The sequence below is a fragment of the Melospiza melodia genome, chromosome 2 (genome assembly GCF_035770615.1).
Source record: "Melospiza melodia melodia isolate bMelMel2 chromosome 2, bMelMel2.pri, whole genome shotgun sequence".
NCBI classification, from domain to species: Eukaryota; Metazoa; Chordata; class Aves; order Passeriformes; family Passerellidae; genus Melospiza; species Melospiza melodia.
In genome coordinates, this window is record NC_086195.1 from 952,248 (window position 1) to 976,843 (window position 24,596).

The 24,596-nt window shown below is 51.6% G+C and overlaps 1 protein-coding gene across 3 annotated transcripts in view; it reads right to left on the bottom strand.

Annotated features, from left to right (window-relative positions):
- Window positions 1–3,132: 3,132 nt before the first annotated feature.
- Window positions 3,133–24,596, bottom strand: part of ITSN1 (intersectin 1) — a 113,875-nt gene continuing 92,411 nt past the window's right edge. For all 3 annotated transcript variants that reach the window (XM_063180262.1, XM_063180248.1, XM_063180255.1), the window contains 11 exons: window positions 17,771–17,892; window positions 16,236–16,342; window positions 14,532–14,715; window positions 13,480–13,578; window positions 12,564–12,731; window positions 10,781–10,993; window positions 10,197–10,318; window positions 9,007–9,089; window positions 8,817–8,900; window positions 8,149–8,322; window positions 3,133–7,052 (listed from right to left, as the gene is read on the bottom strand). In XM_063180262.1, the coding sequence (XP_063036332.1) occupies window positions 6,904–7,052; window positions 8,149–8,322; window positions 8,817–8,900; window positions 9,007–9,089; window positions 10,197–10,318; window positions 10,781–10,993; window positions 12,564–12,731; window positions 13,480–13,578; window positions 14,532–14,715; window positions 16,236–16,342; window positions 17,771–17,892 (1,505 nt within the window). In that variant the 3' untranslated portion in view covers window positions 3,133–6,903. The remainder of the gene's footprint in view (window positions 7,053–8,148; window positions 8,323–8,816; window positions 8,901–9,006; window positions 9,090–10,196; window positions 10,319–10,780; window positions 10,994–12,563; window positions 12,732–13,479; window positions 13,579–14,531; window positions 14,716–16,235; window positions 16,343–17,770; window positions 17,893–24,596) is intronic.

Below are 24,596 nucleotides of genomic sequence, written 5' to 3' on the forward strand. Positions count from 1 at the left end.
GGGCTGTTCCGGTGTCCCCGCCTGTTGCAGAGGCCATTCCGGTGTCCCCGCCTGTTGCAGAGGCCATTCCGGTATCCCCGCCTGTTGCAGAGGTTGTTCCGGTGTTCCCACCTGTTGCGGAGACTGTTCCGATGTCCCCACCTGGTGTTGGGGCTGTTCCACTGTCCCTCTCTGGTGCAGGAGACATTCCACTGTCCCTCTCTGTTGTGGAGGCCATTCCGGTGTCCCTCTCTGGCGCGGGGGACATTCCGGTGTCCCTGCCTGTTGTGGAGGCTGTTCTGGTGTCTCCGTCTGGTGTTGGGGCTGTTCCGGTGTCCCCGCCTGTTGCAGAGGCTGTTCCAGTGTCCCAGGCTGGTGTTGGGGCTGTTCCGGTGTCCCCGCCTGTTGCAGAGGCCGTTCCGGTGTCCCTGCCTGTTGCAGAGGCCGTTCCGGTGTCCCTGCCTGTTGCAGAGGCCGTTCCGGTGTCCCTGCCTGTTGCAGAGGCTGTTCCGGTGTCCCCGCCTGTTGCAGAGGTTGTTCCGGTGTCCCAGGCTGGTGTTGGGGCTGTTCCGGTGTCCCCGCCTGTTGCGGAGGCCGTTCCAGTGTCCCAGGCTGGTGTTGGGGCTGTTTCAGTGTCCCCGCCTGTTGCAGAGGCCGTTCCAGTGTCCCCGCCTGTTGCAGAGGCTGTTCCAGTGTCCCAGGCTGGTGTTGGGGCTGTCCTGGTGTCCCTGCCTGGTGGCACAGCCAGAGGAGTAGCGCCCACACCAGCACCAGGCCAGGCCTGGAGGTGGAGGCAGAGCAGCGCTCGGGCAGGACAGATGTCCCAGTTGTGGTTCCTGGGGGTCAGCACAACCCAGCACTGCAAGCGCAGGACTCGGGCCAAGAGGTGGCCACAGACCAAGAGCACAAAGACCCCCAAAGCCACTGACCTTTTTCCAGAAGGGTCTCAAAGAACAGATTGTGCAGGAGGCCCAGTTTGCATAGAGGTGCAAAATGTGTTTCAGGGTGGCGAACCCAGTCCATAAAAGGGTGCCCCCACTAAGTCCCTGACCCTGGACATCCCAACAGCTGGACCATTGCAGGAACCAGGAGTGACATGTCTCTGGAGAGACATCCTGTCACCTGGAACCATGCTGGAGCCAGGAGTGATAATCTCTGCCCCCTTGTTTCCTTGTCTGTCTTTCTGTCTGTCACTTTATAATTAATCTTTTCCTTTCTCTCTGCCCTTTCACCCTTTCCCTTTATCCCAAACTTTTATTGTAGGTCAGAGATTAATGTAGCAGTTGTATAGCAATAAGTCAAATTAACAAAATATTAATACATTGCTAAAAATAATCACAAGTGTTTAACTGGAGTTTTTTATTATTTTGTGGATGCTCTGGGTTTTATCGTTGTTTTTGTCCTTGAGCATTTATGATTCTTGGGTGTTTCCTTCCCCTTGTGGGTGGGTGATCAATAAAAAATGCTGCTTTTTCCAATTGGGCTTGTCTGTGCCTGGTTCACCTTGAGAGCAAGGCAGGTGCTGGCAGCATAAATAGTTATGGGATCGTGGAATGTCCTGAGCTGCAGGGACCCCCAGGGACCCCCCAGTGCCAGCCCAGAGCCCACCAAGCCCAGCCTGGGCATCCCTGGCAGCTCCTGGAGCTGTGGCAGCCTCGGGGCCGTGCCCATTCCCTGGGCAGCCTGGGCAGTGCCAGCACCCTCTGGGCAAGAACCTTGCCCTAAAATCCAACCTAAATCCCTGCAGGCCCAGCTCCAGCCACTCCCTGGGTGCTGTCCCTGTGCCAGGAGCAGAGGTCGGAGCTTGAGGGAAGAGTGACTCATCTGCAGATGTCCTGACTCCATCTCCCTCTTCTCCAGCACTTCTCAGAAATGTGACAGCACACAGGTAAACTTTAAAAAGTTATTCTTGCATCATTTGCATTTATTCTTGCATCATTCACTTGCACAAGCCTAGTCTCTGCTGTGTCCCATATTGCACAGCCCCACACCAGATGTGCCACCACAGCTGGAGCAGCACCAGGCCTCACACAGGGGGACACAGTTTAGGAACTCTTGTTTAGTTTTAGCTTATCTGTAAATAGAACTGTTTAACCAGGAGGGACTGAGGGAACAAGACATTCACAGAACTGAAATCAGTTAAAATTGCATTATGAGAAACAGTGCTGCCTGATGCATACCTGTTACAAATGCCTTAAAAACCAAAAGGAGCCATCTTCACAGTACAGATATTTCACTGAGGAATAGTTAAATGTGCTGTAAATCAACAATACAAATTAATTGTATTTTCTTGAAAAAAGGGTAAGTTTATCTTCTAGTGCCAGACAAATTTTTATAATGCCTTTATAATTTTTAGGATCATACAAATTCTACTGACAGAATTTTTCTCTGTTTGTCTTAAAAGAGAAAAAGAAAAGGAATCTAGTCTATACCATTTGTTCAGCAAAAAGCAAAATGTGCACTAAAAATCCAGGATGAGATGGAGAAGAGGGGGCAGCACCTCTCAGAGGGTGGGCAGGCCCTGGCACAGGGTGCCCAGAGCAGCTGGGGCTGCCCCTGCATCCCTGGCAGTGCCCAGGGCCAGGCTGGACACTGGGGACAGTGGGACGTGTCCCTGCCATGGCAGGGGTGGCACTGGGTGGGATTTGAGGACCCCCCAAAGCATCCTGTGATTCCCTGAAGAGCAGGGCTGGAGACAGAGCCAGCCCTTGGACCAGCACCGTGGTGCCACAGCCAACCTTCTCCTCCTCCTGTGTCACACCACAGTCCCCTTCCCATGGAGCAGCTCCCGCAACTGGGATGGATTTCCCTCCCATCCATCACCCTTCAGACACCCAGCCACTTTTGGGGGGTGGAGAGAGGGCAGAGCTCCTGCTGCTCACCAAGCCCTGACCCTTCAGCTCTGTCCCCATTTCTTCTTTCTCCCCCTCTCCCGTGCTCAGGGCAGGGACAGGAGCCAGGGGCTGGCGGGGGCTTGGAGGGAGCCCCAGTTCCCTTTGCTTGCACAGCACTGCCAGATCCCAGAACTGGTCCCCAAATCCAGGGACAGTGACATTTTGGCAGCTTTACAGGCAGCCAAGGAATTGACCCACGGTCACAGCAGAGCCTTTGACTACTCTATCAAGTAATTAGGGCCATTTAACAGACTCTCACTGCAGTTTTTATTTTTTTAATGAGATCCTAAATATATCCTACATACAGAAAAATAATTTCCTGAGGACACTCCTTCTTTTAAAATATTTAAATGAACAAACAAAACCAGGTGCCTTTATACACTTTTCTGTGAGATTTCCTCTGTATTTGACAACGACGACAGAGCTGTGGTTTTGTACTATATGTACAATAATAATATATCTATATTATATCTTATATCTATAAGCATGTACTGAACTCTGGATACAGCAGTGTGCACACAGGACAGGAGTGGAGAGGCTGAACAAAGCAAGGGCAGATGTGGAATGTACACACAGAGCAAACCCTCAAAGCAATTTCTCCTGGTTCCCAGCTTCTCCCTGTTTCAAGGGCTTTGACTGCTGGATTTGAATGAACTGAGATCCCATGTGACAAGCAGAGCAGTCTGGCACCAGGCACTGCTGTTGGAGTCAGAGGCTGGAGTTGTCACATCTCAGTTTTGAGAATGTAAGAAAAAACTCCATTACCCACAATGTTTCCCACCCCAATCCTCCTCACACGTAACAAAAAGTGACTGAATTACTTTTAAAGGGTAAAAAAAATTGTAAAATGAGCATTGAAAAAGTGCCCTCATAAAAACTCACATTGAGAAAATACTGAATAATTAAGTGCATCTAGAAAAAACGCTGCTGCAATCACTCAGCTGTTTGGCTCAGTGTCAGCTCAGAGCTGGGCTCTGTCTCCAGGTGCCCAAGTCCCTGCCCCAGCTCTGAGCAGCCTCTCCTGGATTTCCAGCCTGGCTTTCCATCAGCTCTGCCCTGAGCAGGCTCTCAACATTTCTGAGCCAAGGCCAGCCTGGGGGTGGTTTTATTTTACAGCACTTCCAAGTGTGTGGCATTGGCAGGGGCTGCCCAGGGAGCTTTGCAGTGCCCATCCCTGCAGGTGTGCCCTGGAGGTGGCACTGAGTGCTCTGGGCTGGGCACAAGGTGGGCACAGCTGGCACTGCATGGGCTGGCAGGGCTGTGCCAGCCCCGGGGATTTGGGGGCTGTGTGACTCCAGAGAGCACAGTTCTGTCTGGGAAGCCAGCAGTGCTGGTGTGCCCCCAAGCTCCAAGGGCAGTGACACTGTCACCAGGGCATGGACACTGCCTGTCCTCCATGCACAGGGACAGGATGAGCTTCTCCTTTAGCAGGGATTGTGAGGGATTCATTGGATCTCTGTGAGCCAAACTCCAGCCTGGCACTGGCAGGAGTTCAGCACTGCTGTGCATCCAGGGGGAGTGGGACATCCCAAGTGATGGGGCTGGGAAGGTGCTCGTGCTTGTTCTGTCACAATTCCCCAAAATGGGGCAATCCTACAGGCTGCTACAGCACTGCCCTGGCAGTGCCCAAGGTAGGATGGGACTGGGAGCAGCCTGGGACCGTGGAAGGTGTCCCTGACATGGCAGGGCTGGCACTGGGTGGGCTTTGAGGTCCCTCCCAACCCAACCCATTCTGGGATTCTCTGATGTCCATGGCATGGGTTTCAGTCTGAGAGGGGCCCCTGAGTGAAGGGTCCCCCACTTCCAGCACCAAAGGAGCCTCAGGCAGGTGCAGCTCCTTGGGGCTCCCTCCAAACCCTGCCCAAGGTTCCTGCATTCCAGCCATGAGATTTTTTTGTCCTGTTGGTCAGTTCAGCTGTCACTGTAATTGATGCTGGTGAAATGACACTATTAACAAACAAAGTGATGCTACTTGTGAAACACTGAAATGAATTTTCACCCTGTTGGCAGCACTGAGTAAAATTAGGACAGCAATAAAAGGTTAGACAATGACATTTAATGGTACTCCAGTAATAGATTTTATCACTTTTTTTATCCTACCACAACAATGTGTATTTTCATATACATTATATTTAATAAAATGTATTGATATGGAATTAGGAAAGCATGGGTTTAGTACTATTTACATATTTTAATTGAAACAATTTTCTTAACAACATTGAAAAATAGAAACTTAAAGTTCTCTTAATTGTGTTTTCAGCCAGTTAGTGGTAAACAAATGCATGCCTAGGAAGTCACACTCCCTCTAAAATGTGGTCAGTTGAAAGTTTCTAACTAAAGTGTGTATCTCTGTTTTGTTTCAAAAAATACATAAGTATGTCTGTCATTTCTGATACAAAATTCTACACTATCTTCAATAAATAAATAATAAAGCGATTCTGAAAAGTATGAAATGTAAACTTTGTTGTCCCTCCAACATACATTTTTATCCTTCCCATTGCTTGAAACATTACAGTGGTCTTTTAGGAAATTATAATACACAGACACTTCCCAGCACAGTTTACACTTATTACCATACTGATCTACCTACCTGTTATGGATATATCCTAATTTCCTAATGGAAACCAATAAGACTTGGAGTGCTAGAGAACACTGCCGACACAGGAGAGGTGGGAACCAGTACTGAAAGGACATGCAAGGAACACCAAAACCTAACAACAGCTCCACAGAACGTTCACATGCGAATGACACGGGCTGGCACCTCCCATCCGGAATGAAGTCCTTACAAAAATACCAGTGGATGCGTGGCAGGGCATGAACAAAAGGAATCCAAGCAGAACAAAGAGGAATTTGCCTCTCAGGGATGTTTTGTTCCCCGAGTCCAGGCTCAGCAGGGCACTCACACGTGTGCCTGAGGGAAAGCAGACGTTGTGCCCGGGAGCTCTGCCAAACAGGGACGTGGGCCTGGACGCCGTTATCCATGGAGTGAAAGGGATGGAGAGCCCTGCGTTCCCCGGATGGCTTTGGGGTCCCCACTCTGCAGAGCGCCACGAGCTCTCTGGTGACACCCAGCAGCTGCCCCGTGGGATGCCCTGAGCCCCCGTGCCCTGGCTGCACACAGGAGAGCTCAGCTCAGCTCCGTACCTGGGCACCGCCCGCTGCTGTGCACACCAGGCCCTGCAGGCTGGACCTTCCCTTCCTGAGCTGGAACCACGGTTGTTTCTTCTCCCCCACTGCAGATGAGGCTCGGCCTGGGAGCAGCAGCAGTGAAGGAGCACCCGGGAGGGAGACACGACACCAGCAGGGCTCTGTGCCTCACCCTTGGCTTCCTGCCCCAGCACTTACAGCCCTGGGGACAACAGCAGCTCCCACAGGGACCCAGGGCTGGACTCTTCTGGAGTGCAATTCATCCTTGTGCAGAAGGCCTGGACAGCTTTTATTTTCAGGGGCAACACGAGTCATGAAGTGGTATGTTAATAGAATCTTCTCTGTTTATAGATATAGACTATTTATTTTCTAAGTCTTTTCAGTACCATCATGAAGACCTTCAGAGACCTTCAGAGAGCAGAGAACTGCTCCTTCCATTCACTCACATTTACACACCACTCTGCTAGGCAATAGGCACAGAACTCCTGAAGGGGAAAACCCTCAGAAAGCCTCCAAAACACACCCACACTGCCTCCTCCACAGGAATCAAAGAGCAGGGCAGCTGGAGCAAGCACAGCCACACATGTGTTTTGCCAGCTATCCCCACTGCAGCACAAGGAACAACAGGGTTGTTTCACCAGCCCAGGAAACCAACGCCAAGTTCCACACAGGGAGATTGAGGGAGATCTCCTCACTAAATTGGGATTCGTGTGTTCAGTGAGAATTATCAAGGCACAAAGCTGCTCCTGTTTGCTTTGATAACCCTCTGACGCGTGAAGGGCGAGCAGTAGTTTCATGCCACACCAGCAAGGACTCGGTGACAGCTTCTGCAGACACCTCCTGCAGCGACCTCTGGCTCAACTCTGACTTTGGCCCCTCTCTCCTAAGGCTCATCGAACAGCTGCAGGTCCAGGCGCACCACGATCTCTCCCGTGGGGACTTCGTGCAGAAGGAGACACTTTGTAACTGGTCCCTTGGAACCCTGATCCTTCTTGATGTCTGCCACACGGATCTCTGTCCTGCCCAAAAAGTCTGGAATGCAGAAACACAGCGTGCTCAGGAAAGGGGAACCAGGGCCTGCAGAAGGACATGAACTTCCACCCACACACAGCCAAAGAGAAAACAAGCCTTCAGTCCTACTCTAGTTGTGCTCTTGAAGGGGGCCAAAGGCTGCCAAGCTGCATAGCAGGGCATCCAGCCAGACCATGTTAAACAGCAGCAGCAGCATTAAAACTAAATGGGCCCAGGAGTGGAAAAACCCACTACGGAATTCACAGCTGCCTTGCCTCAGGGACTTTTTGATTTTATGATATAAAATAACCAAAGGCCAAAGGCCAAAGTTCTCAGTTAAACCTGAGGGTGAACCTGCTGGAGATTGCAGAGCAGAGCCAAGCAGGTCATCAGCCCAGCAACGAGGTCAATGAGCCAGTACCAGTCCTACCCAAACACTGCCTGAGATTGTGACTCCAAAATACACCTGTGATGCTCCACATGCTCATCCCAGCTTAGGAAATAAGAATGAGAGAGGCTGTGGAATCCCCAGCCCTGGAAGTGTTCAAGTGTTTCTAACTAAAGTGTGTATCTCTGTTTTGTCTCAAAAAATACATAAGTATGTCTGTCATTTCTGATACAAAATTCTGGATGGGGCTTGGAGCAACATGGGATAGTGGAAGGTGTCCCTGCCCATGGAAGGGGCTGGAACTGGATGATCTTTAAGGTCCTTTCCCAGACAAACTGTTTGGTTTGGGATCCTGGGCTCAGTTTTGCTGCTGTTATTGCATATAACAGGAACTCAAAGTAATTTCTCTTCCTCCTGCCTGAACCCATCTGTGTGCAAGCAGCATCCAGAGCTTCCTGGAGTCTCAGCAGAATTACAAATCACATTTTAGTTGTCAACTGCACAAGAAAAGGAACTCTCAAAACCCAGAGGGAGCTGCATGCTTTTTGTGCTGATACTGTATGGAGCGAGGTGAGATTGACTCCTCCAATGCAAAGAGGGTCAAATCTGGGGTATCTTTAAAGATCATGTCCCAGCCCAGCCCATTCCCTCTGCCTTCCCTCAGCAGGAATGCTCCTCCTCAAAAAAGAGCTCTGCAAACGCCCTTGGCAGGGGCAGCCCCGTACGCACCATCCGGGGAGAACTGGTCCCGCTCGAACACCGTGATGCACAGCACGTCCTGCTCCAGGTCCTTGATGAAGAACTGGCAGTTGGAATTCCACTTGGGATTGAGGGTGTCCTGGATGGTCTTGGTGATGTGGCACTGGGAGCCCATGGTCACCTCGCAGTAGGGGTTGCTCTTTCCTGGGAAGATGGGAACAAACAGGAACGAGCGGGGCTTTGTTAGCTGCGTGCTCCTGCTCCTGAGCTTCCTTCTGCTCCAGCAGCCACCTGAGCTGGGACAGACCTTGGCACACCAGGCCCCTGGCCCCGGTCCAGGCTCTGCTTCACTGCCTCTGTAATGGGCTACATCACCACCACAGTGAATACTCTGCTCTGCTGGGTGCTGAGCACCCTCCACCCTTCCCTTCAGGACTTTATGGCTTGTGTGGTGGAAACGAAGCCAGCCTGAAACAAAAGCCTCATGCAGGACAACTGCAGGACCGTGGTTCAGCTGTACAAAGTCACCTCTGCCTATTATACCTTCATTAAACCCACATCAAAGTCACCTCTGCCTATTTTACCTTCATTAAACCCACGCCATTTAACAAAATCATGTCTGGGACAGAGCCCCTGCAGAGTTAGGCTGGCAAATGGGAATGTCCTGTGGATGGAGCAAGGAAAGCCAAGGCACTCACCGTGGGACCTGCAGGGTTTCAGCTCAATGCCTTCAACAACATTCACCATCAGCCTCCCGATGCCCGTTGCCCTCTGAGAGCGAACTGTGGTGGAACAGGAGAGCAGAGAGAAATGTCACCAGTGGATTTTCCTGCCCAGGGACTTTTCCACAGAAGATGAGACCCCCCCCACACACGTCCTCTGCTGTACCTAAGTAGGCCTTTTCCCTCTTCTTCTTTTCAGTCTCTATGTAAAGTTCTGAAGCAGCTTTGATCTTCTGAACCCAGGCAGTCCTTCAGAAGGAAAGGAGAAAAAAAAGTTGCAAAATGCCATTCCTGTTTTTCCCTGCTGGAGCACAGCTGACAAAACTAAAGCTGTCCCTCCTTCCCAGCCAAGGCTCTGGCCCCATCCCAGGCTCTGCCATCCCACAGCTGTCTGCCTGGAAGGGATTTTACTGGAATTCAGCACCTGCAGAATGGAACCATCCCAAGGCAGCAAACTCCAGCACACAGAGAAAGCACAAGAGACCCATGAGCAGGAGATGCTTGGTGAGAAAACAAAAGGTCTCAAGAACAGGTTTGCTTTCATCCAGCCTCTTGTTTTCCTGAAATAAACCGATTTCTTGGAGCCAGGAGGTCCAAGACGCTGCTGCTGCTGCTGAGGTGGCCACTCTCCTTGGTCCCTGAGATTTCCAACCCAACTCTTCTGACTCTCAGGGCTTTAAAAGCATAACCTGGGAAGTCCATGGGTGGTGAATGGGCCCTTCTGGGAAACCATTTCATGGTTAAGAGTCACAGAACATCCTGAGTTGGAAGGGACCCACATGAGTCACTGAGTCCATCTCAGCACTCCCAGCCTGTGCCTGAAGGAGGCTGAGGGGAAGGCTGACAGAAAAGGGGTGGCAAAAGGCTACAAAGTGACCTCAAGGGCTTTGAAGAACTGCTGTGACATACAAGGAAGCCTGAGGCAAGGAAACATGGGGGAATCTGGAGGCTGTGGATTAATTCTGGAGCCCCAAATGAAGAGCTGTTGCTCCACAGGACATTCATGGTTTGGGATGGGAGGCATCCTAAAGCTCCCCCAGTCCTGCTCCCTGCCATGAGCAGGGACACCATCCACCATCCCAGGTGGCAGCAGAAGATAGAGTTGCATCTCTTGGCTTCTTCACATCACCGTAAAATGTGAATGCAGCCTGAACATCCACCCTCAGCCATTTCATCACTGGTCTAGCTGGAATTCAGGAAACATTATTTCTCCCTCTTTGTCAGATCATCATATCCCAAAAAGGAATTTTCCAGTCTTGTAAAATAACCAGCTTGGAGAGTGCTCTGCAAGTTTCCATCACAACCATTGCCATCCTACAGTTCCCAGACTTTTTAAAGGCCCACAAAGACCCTTACCTTTCATTAATGCTTTCAGCCCGCAGTGTGTAGACTCTGTCAATGTGGGAGATGTGGAAGATGGGCTCATCTCCAGAAGGGTCTGTGGGTAACTTTACCAGTACCTCGTTGAGGAAAATGGGCTGTAAAACATCAGCAGAGCTCGAGTTGTACTGCAGAGTCTGCACAGGGGCATTCAGCACACATCAGCTCACAGCAGGATTATTCCATGCCCCAAGTATCTCCCCCCTTCTGCCTCCTACATTTCTGCAGAAAATTTTAAAAGCTGACAGAGACAGAGGTGCCTGCATAGCCTGGGGGCACTCCTGGAGAGAGCCAAGCACAGCAGAGTTTCCTCCCCCAGAGAGCAGTGAACGCTGCTCTCCCTCTGCTCCCTCAAACACACGAGCCCTCATGGAAGAGTTTTATTCAAGCAAAACCTACAAAGCATCTTTTCTTATTTCCCTAGAGCCCACAGCCGCCCTTCCTGCCATCAGCCCTGAACCCCAAAGCTTTCAATCTCTTCTCTAGGAAGGCTCCTGCCCACAGCCCCAGAATGGAGCTGCTGAGCCCTGTCCCCATCCCCGTGTCGGAGCAGCACTCACAGTTTTATACATTTTGTACTGCAGGTTGGACTTGGGGCTGAAGACCTTGTCTGTGCCAGAAGAGCCAAGAGGTTTTATGATCTGAGTGAGGAGGAGGAAGTCGTTGAAGAGAAAACCATAGAGCTCCTTGTTACTCTTGGCTTTATAGAGCTTCCCACTGTGCAGGAACTTGCGTGGTCCCAAGCAGTTTGTAACTGAATTAAAAACGAGTTGCTGCGAAAAGTAGAAGAAGAACAACAACGCACTGTATAAAGTGAAACAATCGGGGCTGCCCTGCAAGAGACCAAACACAGTTTTGAGTCCTGGTTCCAGTCTGTGGCAGGGATGACCAGCCATGCCTCGAGCACCACAAGCAGCACAAGTCACAGGGGGCTCTGGGAGAGTCCCTGAAGGCCACAGGGCTGGGCAGGCAGGGGAAGCCACGAGCATCTGTGCCCCCTGGCCATGTACATGCACCTCCAGGGTGGCACCGAGCCAGGGCACCTGCCCTGCATGAGCAGCAGCTCTGCCAACGGCCTCTCCACAGGCTGAGCTTCCTTTAGGGCTGCATTCTGAATTGTGCTTGAATTTCACCCCTTACAACACCCCAGAGGACTTCAGATGGCCACAATACCCCAAGTGAGGGCTGCTGACCACTGGCACAGTCCCAGACTCAGCCAGGCCTTGTTAGGGATCAGTAGTGCCTAAAGTGCCATTTTCAGGTTTGTTTTCACCAGGATTTGGCACAGCTCGGCCCAGCCTGGGCAGCTGGCTCTGGAGGGGCTCCTTTGGCAGGCTGGCAAGCCCTTGGACAGAAAACAAACAGGAGAGGCTGGGCTGTTCCTGCCCTGGCTGGGGCTGCTGCTGCTGTTGTGGTGCAGTGAGCACCACAGGCTCTGCAGGGTGTGGAGCTGCTGCTCTGGGCCAGGCACCACCCACAGAAGATAAAGCATCCACTTTCCTGCTGGCAGACAGCTGGATGTGCTGACAGTGTCACACCCATCCTTCTCCCAGAACAGTCACACTTCCTCAGGTGAAATGCAATTTTTCTACTTTATGAACCAACCAGTGCTCATTATTTTTTACCTTCTAGAATGGTGCATACTTTGAAAATCAAGTTGTGATCTGTCTGCCTCTGTTACCTCCACCAACAACAGGAAGGCCATCAGAATATCTTCCCTCCTTTTGCAGGACATGCAAACACAATATTTCTAGAAACTTATCAGGTAACATGGCATGGGAGGCAGGGGTTCTCTCTGTAAAGTCTCCAGAGACTTGATCAGTATTCTTGAGTTTTCAAATGTATACAAAGCTTTATCACAGAAAATATTTCTAAATATTTGGTTTTCAAAGCAGTCCATAGCGGTCAATGGGGTGGGATGCAGCAGCCCCATGAGCACTGCTCCACAAAGGACTGGGAAGTGCTGGGTGCAGATGGCAGCGTTGAACCCGGCACTGCTCCAGAGCCGGGCACCCAAGCAGGGTCAGGAGCACGAGCAGCGGCCAGGAGGGCGTGCAGGGGCCAGGAGGGGCCAGGGGACAGGGCAGGGGCCAGGAGGGGCCGGGGGACAGGACAGGGGACAGGACAGGGGACAGGACAGGGGCCAGGGGACAGGACAGGGGCCAGGAGGGGCCGGGGGACAGGACAGGGGACAGGACAGGGGCCAGGAGGGGCCGGGGGACAGGACAGGGGCCAGGGGACAGGACAGGGGACAGGACAGGGGCCAGGGGACAGGACAGGGGACAGGACAGGGGACAGGAGGGGCGGTGCTGCCGTGTCCCTGTGCTGGGGCAGCCCCGGTACCTCGGAGAGGCCCTCGCACTGCACGTGGGCCTGGATCCACTCCAGCCTGTCCGAGTTCTCCTTCTCGCGCACGCCCTCGTTCACCTGCGAGCACAGCTCCTCCGCCTTCTCCAGGGCCTGCTTCAGGTGGCTGTGGTCAGGGTGGTTCTCGGGGGTGTTCTCTATGATCTGCACACAAGCACAGGCAGCGTCAGCCTCCTGGCACCACGGCTCAGCTGCTGGCCCCACACTGCCAGCAGAGCCAGCCCCACGCTTGTTTTCCTCCTTGACAGACGTGAGAAATGGGAGACAAACACTATTTGGGAACAGCTGGAGTGCAGGCCTGCTGCACAGCCTTTGTGCCAGGACACTGCTGGCTCCTCTGAAACAAGTACAGAAATGGAGCCACGACTGCTGAAGGAATCCCTAAATGCCAACAGCCAATTCATAATCCCCTGTGAAAGCCTTGGGCCATGCTCCATGGTGTTATTTGGGTTGGGAAACATTAAGCAAGAAGTAGGAGTGTTAGGAAAGGGCTGTAAATCCTCCAGCAGCATCAGCACAGGGGGAACCTGCAGCAATGTAGGCTCAGCCCGTGGGGAGGGAATGGCACTGAGGGGAAAGGCAAATATGAGCACAAGGTTGTCTTGTTGCTCCTGTTATCTGAATTTTAAATCTTCCCTCAGCACTCACTGCCTCTGGTTCTTTGGGTGCAAGCTTCAGCTCTTTTCAAATGGAAATGTGGAATAACTTTGCCAAAGCCCAAGGAATGATCCCATTTTCTATACTGGAATCGAGTATTAAAGGACACATCCCACATTCCCCAGCACATCAGGAACCTCACAGTGACAAACCCTAACACAAATAAGGAAACAACCCTGTCATTAAGGTGTAAGCAAAGCAGCACCAAACCCACCAGGTGTGCAGGGGAACGTACATTTTTGATGATTAGTGGGTATCTGGTTACCCGTTGCATAGGCTTTAGTAGAAAACTTGACAGTGGCATTCCTTTACAGCGAGGATCCATTGCTAACCTCTGAAACATTAGAGAGGGAAAATCTGGTTAGTCAGGTGCTTTAAACCCCAAATATGAGCTCCTCCAAGGAAGGAAAAGGGAAGGCAATAAATGAGCACCAATCTCAACATCGGTAGAACTCCTGGTGATTTGTGCAACATTCCTTCACCTGCCTTGTCTGGACAAGAATTCCAGAATCACCAGGGCTGGAGGAGCCCTTCAGGATCATCCAGTACTACCCCAGCCCCATCAGCAGCACCCCAAGGGCCACATCCAGACTCCTCTGGGACAATTCAGTGACTCAAACCTCCCTGGGCAGCTCAGCCCAAGGCCTGACCACTCTGTGAGGGAAACAAATGTTCCCAATCTCCATTTTGAACCTCCCCTGGTGCCATTTCAGGCCATTTCCTCTCCTTTTCCTTGGGACAGGCAGCAGAGCCCGACCCCCCGGCTGTGCCCTCCTGGCAGGGACTTGTGCAGAGCCACGAGGGCCCCTGAGCCTCCTTTGCTCCAGCCTCAGCCCCTTCCAGCTCCTCAGGGATTCTGCAGCCCCTTCCAGCTCCTCAGGGATTCTGCAGCCCCTTCCCAGCTCCCTCAGGGATTCTGCAGCCCCTTCCAGCTCCTCAGGGATTCTGCAGCCCCTTCCAGCCCCTCAGGGATTCTGCAGCCCCTTCCAGCTCCTCAGGGATTCTGCAGCCCCTTCCAGCTCCTCAGGGATTCTGCAGCCCCTTCCAGCTCCTCAGGGATTCTGCAGCCCCTTCCAGCTCCTCAGGGATTCTCCAGCCCCTTCCAGCTCCTCAGGGATTCTGCAGCCCCTTCCAGCTCCGTTCCCTGCCCTGGACACGCTCCAGCCCCTCCAGGGTGGCCCAGAAGTGGCACAGCCCTCACAGGAGGTGCTGCCTCCTTTGCTCAGCAGCTCAGCCAGGTGGGAAGAGAAGATGCACGGAGTTCCCAGGGGCTGCTGCTGGTCCCACCTTGACAAACTCCTTGAAGTCGGGCACCTCGTCGGTTTTCTGCTGGATGAGGGCGGCGCCGTTGAGCTGGCAGCTGCAGAAGCGGATGTAGGGCTGCATGTGCGGCAGCTGCGCCGTCAGGATGTCCCCGATCATCTTCACCGGCATCTTCTCCCCCGACATCTTCTTCCTCACGCGCAGGGCCCTGGGCAGGAGCAGGGCAGGGGTTGGACACAGAGCCACTCCTCAGTGATGGAACAAAGGGGTGGTTCTTATTCACTGGGGAAACCCAGGGAACCATAAATACACCAGGCACAACATTTACTGCAGGGACACAATGAACATTTCCTTCTTACTGAGCTGCTACTTTTGCATGGAGGCACCAGCTGTGGCAGTGCCAGTTGTGGGTTTCTCTGGGTCTGGATTGAAGGCACTTGGGACAGTAATTCATGTTCACACTCAGGTGTTTATTATCTGTTATCAGTAAAACAGTCTCACTGCTGTGAGTTCTGCAGCTTTTCATTAGAAGGCACAAAATGGCCAACAATCTCTTTAAGACTAAACTATCCAATGAAAAACTGACACCTGGATTATTTTCCCTTTTAATCCAATAACTGATCTTTGGAAGCTCACAATGTGGACTTTTCTGCCCAGTTACAAAATGCCACCCAAACCCATGGAGAAGGAGGAAGAAGCATGAAGAACAAACCCAGGACAACACCTTGTGCCCCCCATCTTGCTGCCATCCACAACAGACTAAAAACCCCAAAATCTCAATTTCTCAGGAAGTGATGCACCTACACTGCTCTCTATAATCTATTTCACACTTTCGTGGATTCCAGTTTATGTTGAAGTCTGGCAAACTTTCTCCATGGATGAGGGTCAGAGTCAGTGCTGCCCTGGGGGTCAGGGCACCCCAGAGCAGACACAGAAATATTCCTGGTGCCCTGGGTTTCCACATAACCCAGGCTGCACCCTCAGCCAACACCTTTCCCTCTCCTGTGATCCAGCTGCTGCCTGACTTTAATGCAATGCCAGATCACAGGTGAGAGGAAGAGGAGGGGAATTTCCTTTTCTATTGGCTTAGAAAGAGAATTACTGATGTGTGAGTGAGGCAGGGAAAACACCATCACTTTTTAGTCTGGTGTCCTAAGGAAAGGTTCATTGTCACTTGTCCTGTCACTGCCACAACTTTTCAACTTGTGGGCCATTTTCAAATACATTTTACAAAAAAAAGGAGATTCTACAAAGCTGTAAAATCCCTGGTTCAGTGAAAATTAGCAGCTGGGTAGGGAAAGAAAATAACTTTATAATGTTTTTGCCTATCAAGGTGCAGGTTTAACTGTGTCCCCACTGGCGGTGATTGGGGCAGCAGCACCCAGAGCCTTTGGAGAGGGATGCCCTGGGCACAAACCCTTTGGAAGCAGGCAGGGCAAGTCCTGCCCTGTGGAAAGCCTTGGCAAGCCCTGCTCTGCAGGGGAGAGGAGGATTTGCCTTCTGCAGCAGGAACCAAGGGAGTGCAAAGGGCAGAGAAATGCTGGGTTATTCCCAACAGCTCACAGCAAACCCTGCCCCCAGTTTGCTTTTTCCCTCCAAGGAGAAACACGTGGCCCTTCTGGTTAGGATTTGTGTAAGTGGCAAATGTTTTCATGCAGATAAAAGGAGAGGCAGGGGGAGAGGCCCAGGGTTCTGGTTTTGTGAAGTATGGGGAAAAAACCAACTTACTTCAGTAGTTTTATATTGCACATAATCAGCTCCTTCCAATTCACAAAAATCATGGCAACTTCTTTTTCTGTGACCAGCTCAGACTCCATCAGTGGTTTCTGGAAGATCTGGGGAGTGAGAAGAGGCCATTTGGAGTGCACAGGGTAAGGACAGAGCCAGCACCCCCTGTCCCTGACATCCGTGGTGTTCCCTGGGAAGCCTGGGACTAAGGAGACCCTCAGGTACGGGGGGCTCTAACAGGGAATACTCTGAATTTGTAGGGGTGCTGGTGTTAATGCTGATCTGGATAATCTGTTTGAAACCTGGGAATTTTAGCAGAGATCTCCTGCAAAAGATCTCAGCATTCCTTTGATACTGCACCTGAAGATAGGTTTTACTTTGGACTCTACTGTGGAAGATCTGATTTCTCTGAGAGTCCCAAGTTTTGCATATCTTCAACTCTTCCTCAAAAAAGGACTTTGCTTCTTTGTCAAAGGAATTGTGCATAGTTGGCTGTACTAATTCCTTTTTTCCTACCTCTAAAGGCAATCACGGGAAGTGATAACTGAGCCCCACTGCTCATTCATCACTCAGTATCACTGCCCCCCTCACAGTGTAGGGAATGTGCCTCATTCCAGAACGTTTGTTTAAGCTTCACAACTTGTACGTGAGAAATGAACACTGAGAGTCAGGAGGAAAAGGGCTTTGCAAAAATGACACTTCAAAGATCAGCCTTTTGGTGAGGGGAGCACAGGGGATTGCCATGGTATGCACCCACCCACAGCTGTAACTGTATCTACATATCTGTATCTGTGTATCTGTGTATCTGTATCTGTGTCTCTATATCTGTACATCTGTATCTATCTGTATATCTGTATCAATACAGACAAAGGAGGACTGGGCTGAGACCCCAAGGCAGGCAGGTTGGCAGGGAACTGCAGGAACTTTGCACAATGCAGGGATTCTGCACAGTGCAGGAATTTTGCACAATGCAGGAACTTTGCACAATGAAGGGATTCTGCACAATGCAGGGATTCTGCACAATGCAGGAATTCTGCACAATGCTGCACAATGCAGGGATTCTGCACAATGCAGGAACTTTGCACAGTGCATGAATTCTGCACAATGCAGGGATTCTGCACAGTGCAGGGATTCTGCACAATGCAGGGATTTTGCACAATGCAGGAACTTTGCACAATGAGGGAATTCTGCACAGTGCAGGGATTCTGCACAATGCAGGAACTTTGCACAATGAAGGGATTCTGCACAATGCAGGGATTCTGCACAATGCAGGAATTCTGCACAATGCAGGAATTTTGCACAGTGCAGGAATTCTGCACAATGCAGGGATTCTGCACAAGGCAGGGATTTTGCACAGTGCAGGAATTCTGCACAATGCAGGGATTCTGCCGAGTGCAGGAACTTTGCACAATGCAGGGATTCTGCACAGTTCAGGGATTTTGCCCTGTGCAGGAATTCTGCACAATGCAGGGATTCTGCACAATGCAGGGATTCTGCACAATGCAGGGATTCTGCACCGGCCGGGTCTGCCCCACCTCTGTCACCAGCTGCAGGTCGTTCACGTAGTTCTCCTCGGTGACGATGAGCTCGTGGATGTAGCCCTGCCTCTTCCTTTCCGTGGGGGTCAGCATGTCCAGCAGGTGCAGGTCTGCACACCCTGCAAAACACAACGGCAGAGGGGCCTCAGTGGGGCTGGGGGCACAGGGACCACACCTGGGGCTCCTCCAGTGGGGCTGGGGGCACAGGGACCACACCTGGGGCTCCTCCAGTGGGGCTGGGGGCACAGGGAGCCACACCTGGGGCCTCAGTGGGGCTGGGGGCACAGGGAGCCACAGTGGGGCAGCCACAGCAGCTCTGCAGGAGCTGCACTGCTGCCTGCCCTGCCCATCCGTTACTGCTCACACAGCACAGCCCCAGCAAAGCTCCATCTCTCGGGGACTCCAAACATTCCATTTAACACATTTTTTATTCATTGCAACAAAGGCCGTCTCTGTGTGTGATCTCCTCCCTGGTGGCCACGTTTAAGCTCTCCCTCACCTCTGCCTGCCCATTCCCAGGCTCGCCCTGGAGCCCCCGACCCCTTGGGCTGTGCCAGTCCAGTGCCACAGGGACGGCTGGCAGGGAAAAGGGGGAAGGACTCTGTGTGGTGTGAGGAAAACACAGAGACATCCCAGAGGGAATCAGGCAAGAGCTGCAGGTCCCTAAAGCTCCGAGGGCACTTTGGAATGATGGGTGCTCCATATTGGGGTTCACTTGGCCCCTCTGCTCACAGAAATGCTGCTCCACAAGGGCCTGCAGGGCCCCTGCACTCCTCCACACTTCCATAAAACTGCTCCCACACATTTGAAGGGCCTGAGCCAGGACGTGCCAAGGCCACTGCAGATCCCACTGATGTCAGGGCCGAGCCAAGGGTGGATTTTGTTCTCCTCTCTGTTTCAAGCACAGGAAAAGGCTGGCACTGAGAGCTCCTCTGCCATCAGCTCTGTCCTTTCACTGCTGCAAACCTCCCTTGCACTGATCCCCTCAGATGGGAGGGGTTTTATATCAGTTCCACAATCTTGAATTTTCTTTTCTATTCTGAATTAGACAGAACATTTAATTCCATTCTTTCTTCTGTAGGCCATTATTTTTCTGAGCTGAGTTTAATTAAGTTCTTCTGAGACTGGAGCACAGAATGTTTTCTTCCAGGTTTTGCTACTTTTCTGCATAAAATACAATGCATTTCAAAAAGCAAAGTTGATTTCTAACAGGTGGAAAATGTCTGGCTCTAAAAATGATCTATTCAGCTATTTTCACACAACCAAAATTCTCCAGTTGAATTCTTTCCCTCACCCTCAGCAAATTCAGTATATTCCCCATGAAAACAAACTTTCCTCATGGAAATATCAGACCCCAGGGAACTCTTTCAGTTCTTTGCACATTAAGTTAACACTTAGGGAGTATTTCCTGCACTTTTAGTTTCCTGAAGGGAGCTCAGACAATGCCACTGGGCAGATCCAGGTGTATCACCAATATTTCCATGGAACACCAGCAACATCTGCTTTAACTGATCTGTGCTTCTGAAAGGGGAATGATGGATTTGACTTAAAAATAACAAAAGACCCCAAACCAAAACAAACCAAAAAACCAAACAAAACCAACAAAGCAAAACCAAAAAGCAAAACCCAAACCAAACCAAATGAAACAAACCCAGAACAGGAGACACAGCCAGCCAGGGTTGTTTCCTCTCTGACTCTGGAGTTGTGAGCTGGGATCAGGTGGGAAGCACAGTGACACTGACAGTGCTCCCTTGAGACACAGGATGTCACAGCCCTCCACAAAGGGCAATTGAAACTTTGCTTGGAATGAAAAGCAGATGTGGAGAAATATCATCTTTGTGCCAAAACAATGGATTTTGGCCCCTTCCAAAGGCCAGAAGTTCCATCTCTGTACAATAAATGCCAGATTTCAGAGCAGCTTCTTTGGTACCAAGTAAACCACAGGTCTGAGGAACAGCCCCAGCTCTCCCAGTGCTTCATTAGAAGAGAAACAAGTGTTTAATTACTTTTCCTTGGGGAAGTTCTTCTTCAAAGATGTTCAAAATCCTTGGCCTGAAGGTGATTTCCAAGCACCAAGCCCTTGGAGGGAGCACTGACATTTTGAATAATGGAGCATTTTAGTGGCTCCCTTGGCAGCCAGCTGGGCTGTGAATGCTGCTCTGAACCACTGAAACACTCTGCTTTTGAAGTATTTGGGGGAAAAAAAGCACCCAAATGTGAGCAGAACATCCCAGAGAGACTTTCCTGGTAGGAGATTTCTTGGTGAGGTGCACAAGTGCAGGGACTTTTCTTGTCTTTGTATGAAGAACACTGAAGATCTGGATTCCTTTCCAGGTGGGGATGTCCGGCTCGTTCTTCGTGGATGCCAAAGAACTTTGGTGAACTGGATTCCACAGATCAGAGTCCTGGAATGGTTTGGGGTGGAGGGACTTAAATCCCACCCAGTGCCACCCCTGCCATGGCAGGGACACCTCCCACTGTCCCCAGTGCCCAGCCTGGCCCTGGGCACTGCCAGGGATCCAGGGCAGCCCCAGCTGCTCTGGGAATTTTTGCTTCAACCCAGGAAAGCCAGGGAAGGATGGGGAAATGACAATAATGAACTTGGTTGTTCTCAGGAGGGTGAATCCATGATTTCTGCCATTCTGGCTGGACTTGGAGAACCCACAGACAAATGCTGGAACTGCAAATCTGTGCCTTGACCTCCCAGCACCACAGTCCCTGCAGATTAATGGGCTCCAGAAATGTAAAAAATCATTTCAAATCCTTTGCACAGAGTAAAGATATTGTTCCTCTTCCTTACAAAGTCAGCCCTGAAGATCTGGGTCTCCCAACACAAACACTGAGCCTAAACCAAGATGCTGCTTTTTGGGAAGGGAGCTTCTGCTGTGGAAATCACAGATGCTCATCCATGGCCACAGCTGCTGATCCCTTTTGGTTTCATGTCATTTCTAAGCGGTGCCACTGCCAGATTTCCCTGTAAGCCTCAAGCTGGCCCAGGCTGAAGTGACCAGGGCACAGGAGAGAGGGATCTGTCCTGACAGTGGGACCAGGAGCAGGCAAAAGTGATCTCACAGTTTGGAGTTTTCCAGAAAATGCTTCAGGAGAAGGGAACAACACCCCAGGAGAGCAGCCCCTCACTCAGGTAAATTATCCACAGATCCCAAATCCCTGGGGCTGGCACAACCCTGCCAGCCCATGCAGTGCCAGCTGTGCCCTGTGGGCACCTTGTGCCCAGCCCAGAGCACTCAGTGCCACCTCCAGGGCACACCTGCAGGGATGGGCACGGCAAAGCTCCCTGGGCAGCCCCTGCCAAGGCCTGAGCTCCCTTTCCATGGGCAAATTGCTGCTGCTGTCCCAGCTGAGCCTGCCCTGGCCCAGCCTGAGGCCGCTCCCTCTGCTCCTGTCCCTGTTCCCTGGCAGCAGAGCCCGACCCCCCGGCTGTGCCCTCCTGGCAGGGACTTGTGCAGAGCCACGAGGGCCCCTGAGCCTCCTTTGCTCCAGCCTCAGCCCCTTCCAGCTCCTCAGGGATTCTGCAGCCCCTTCCAGCTCCTCAGGGATTCTGCAGCCCCTTCCAGCTCCTCAGGGATTCTGCAGCCCCTTCCCAGCTCCGTTCCCTGCCCTGGACACGCTCCAGCCCCTCCAGGGCTCTCCTGCAGGAGCAGAACTGGACACAGCCCTCCAGGGTTCTCAGTGCTGAGTTATTTAAATCACAGCATTTCAGCATTCAGCTTTCTTAGCACCTGTTTCAGATGCAACCAATTCCCCTTAAATCTCCTGGGATGGACCCTACACTGAGAGGCCACTCCAGGTGTTTGGTGAGGACATTGGGATCAAACTGATCTCTCCATCTGCAATGCCCAACCCCTTTTTTTTCTCAGCTGTTTTCAATCACTTCAGCAGGTCTGGGATTTCTCAAGCAGACCAGTGTGTCCAGTTCCTGTCAGAGCACAGCACTTCCCTCTGAGCTGCAAACAAACCTGGGCAGTGGCACTGGCAAAGCTTGCAGCACTGTTTAGGGGTGGCATTGAGGATGTGCTCACTGCTGGGGCTCCAACCTCAACCACTCCAGAGTCACTGCTTCTACCAACCCCTCTCCAGAGGCTGCTTGGGGACAGTAAAATCCCACATGGGAGGGCAAGAATGCCTCCAAAAATGTAAATCACAGGGTTAAGCAAGGCCTGGAGGGGTTCAGAACACATCAGGAAAGCAAAGCTCATCCCTGGGTGTCTGATTGAGCCCCTGGCACTCAGGGCACAGCAGCAGCAGAGTCACAGCAGCAGCCACAGGGCCAAGCAGAGGGGACAGCACAGCCCTTTCCACAGGGAAATCACAAATACTGAATGTGCTGTGCAGGCACTTCACTTGGAACCAGCAATGTGGGAGCCAAATGCAGCATTTTAAATGTTCCAACCTCTTTTCAAACAGCATTTTATCATTTTTTTCACTTTCATTTGGCAGAGGCACAGCTCTGATCTCTGCTCCTGTGACCTGACAGCACCCAGGGAGGGCTGGGGCTGGGCCAGGAGGGGTTTAGGTTGGGTTTAGGCCAAGGTTCTTGCCCAGAGGGTGCTGGCACTGCCCAGGCTGCCCAGGGAATGGGCACGGCCCCGAGGCTGCCACAGCTCCAGGAGCCTTTGGGATGCCCAGGCTGGGCTTGGTGGGCTCTGGGCTGGCACTGGGGGATCCCTGGGGTTTATTCCCAGCTCAGTTCAGGAGCTTTGCTCATTGAAGTCCCCAGGTGGGCAGTGAAGTCCTGGTGAAAACCATTTCCACTGGAACCCCAGGACAACGTCCTGAAACCCAAAGGTCACCTCAGCACCGTGTTTGGCTGAGGAGCCCTTTGCTACCATGCCCTGTCAATTCTACTCAGTAATATTTGAGGTATATTGCTCCTGAATCTACTGAAATTGTCTAAAAAAAAGTAATTTATCATCTGAATTTACTGCACAGAAGTTGCTATTTAACAAGTTAAATACCTGGCGTCAATAACCACAAAGAACTAAAAAGTGCTTTAAAACCAGAGAACAAAAGCAGAATTTCAGTCATTTTGCTTATGGGAATAAAATTTGCTCAGTGAGCTCATGGGGACAGAAAGTGAAGCCACTAAAGCTCCAAAAGAATTGAGGTTTAAATAAAACTGATCCTGAATATAAAGCAAAATGTTCTTGATAAACCCACATTTCAGACTTAGAGTTCTCTTGGACAGATTTCAAGCATTGAAAAGAACAAATTCTCTGAAAGAACATCCATGGGAATTCTTTGTCAGCACTTGAATACAGAAGGAATTCCCACAAACATAAAAGCAGTGAAGAATAAAACCCAGCAGCACTGGCAGCCCCTGGAATTCCAGTCTCCTCTCCTCCCTCAAGGGACAATTCCCGTGCAATGGGAGAAGGCCCCTGGCACAGGGAGGTGAGGACAAAACCAATCCCCAGGATGCCAGGCTGGTTTGGGTGGGCAGGGATTGTAAGGATCAGCCAGTGCCAGCCCTGCCATGGCAGGGACACCTCCCACTGTGCCAGGCTGCTCCAGCCTGGCCTGGGCACTGCCAGGGACCCAGGGCAGCCCCAGCTGCTGGGGCAGTCACTGCCAGGCTCCCTTTCTCATATATCTCTTTTATATATTGATATCCCTAAAGACAATAAAGCAGTCACTGCAATGCCCTGTTCCCTGCAGCTCAGGGAGAGCCCCTGATGAAGAGGAGGAGGAGGAGGAGGATGAAACCCTCCCTGCTGAGCCAGCAGAGCCCCCGTGGGGCCTCAGGGAGGGAATGAACACTGCAGGGATCCCAGCATCTGTCACTGAAGCCCCAGGGGAGTGCCTGTGTCTGGGACTCTGTCCATGGGATTTATGTTCCCCTTCACCCTGAGGCACCAGCAGGGCCTGGTGTGTGCTCAGCTGGGACAGCAGCAGCAATTTGCCCATGGAAAGGGAGCTCGGGCCTTGGCAGGGGCTGCCCAGGGAGCTTTGCAGTGCCCATCCCTGCAGGTGTGCCCTGGAGGTGGCACTGAGTGCTCTGGGCTGGGCACAAGGTGGGCACAGCTGGCACTGCATGGGCTGGCAGGGCTGTGCCAGCCGCAGGGATTTGGGGTGAGGGACCCCAGGCTGCTCCTCCCAAAGCTGCCCCAGGAGCTCCCAGGGACCTTGGGGGGCTCCAGCCCAGCCCTGAGGACAAAGGGGGAGAAGCTGCACCCTCAGGGACTGCAGGAGCCTCACTGGATGTGAAGAGGAAGAGAAGAGCAGCACCTGCATCCCCCACAGCTGAAACACTGCAAATATTTCACACAGATCCCATCTGCAGTTCTGGCCTGAGGTCCCTCAATGTCCCTAAGGGCCAGAGCTTTCAGTGAGTCAGGTTTTCAACCCAGCAGCTCACGATGGGAAAAGAGGGAGAGGCTCTCGTGCAAATTAATGCACAAAACACTGACAGAGTGGAGCCAAAGCTGGCTCCATCCCCTCAGAGAGCCCTGAAAATCACCAGTGGCATGTGCTGCTCCATTTCTGCACTTGGCAGCAAGTGGCCATGATGGAGAAGAATTATTTTTTATGGTAGAAACAGAAGATGTATTACTATTTAAATATTGTCCTAAAAGGAAGGAAAATCTGTGCAGTTGTCCATATTTTCAGACTTGATCTTCTGGCATAAAACACATCCCAAATCCAGAAACACCCATGTTCAGGCACAGGAACAGGGGAAGGAGCCAATAGGGTGGAACTTAAGAGAAACCCCTCCAGGGCTCCACAGCAAACCAAGAAAGAATATTTAATTTATCTAATAAAAAAAAAAATCAAAATCCACTGCTTGGTCCCTGGGCAGGGAATC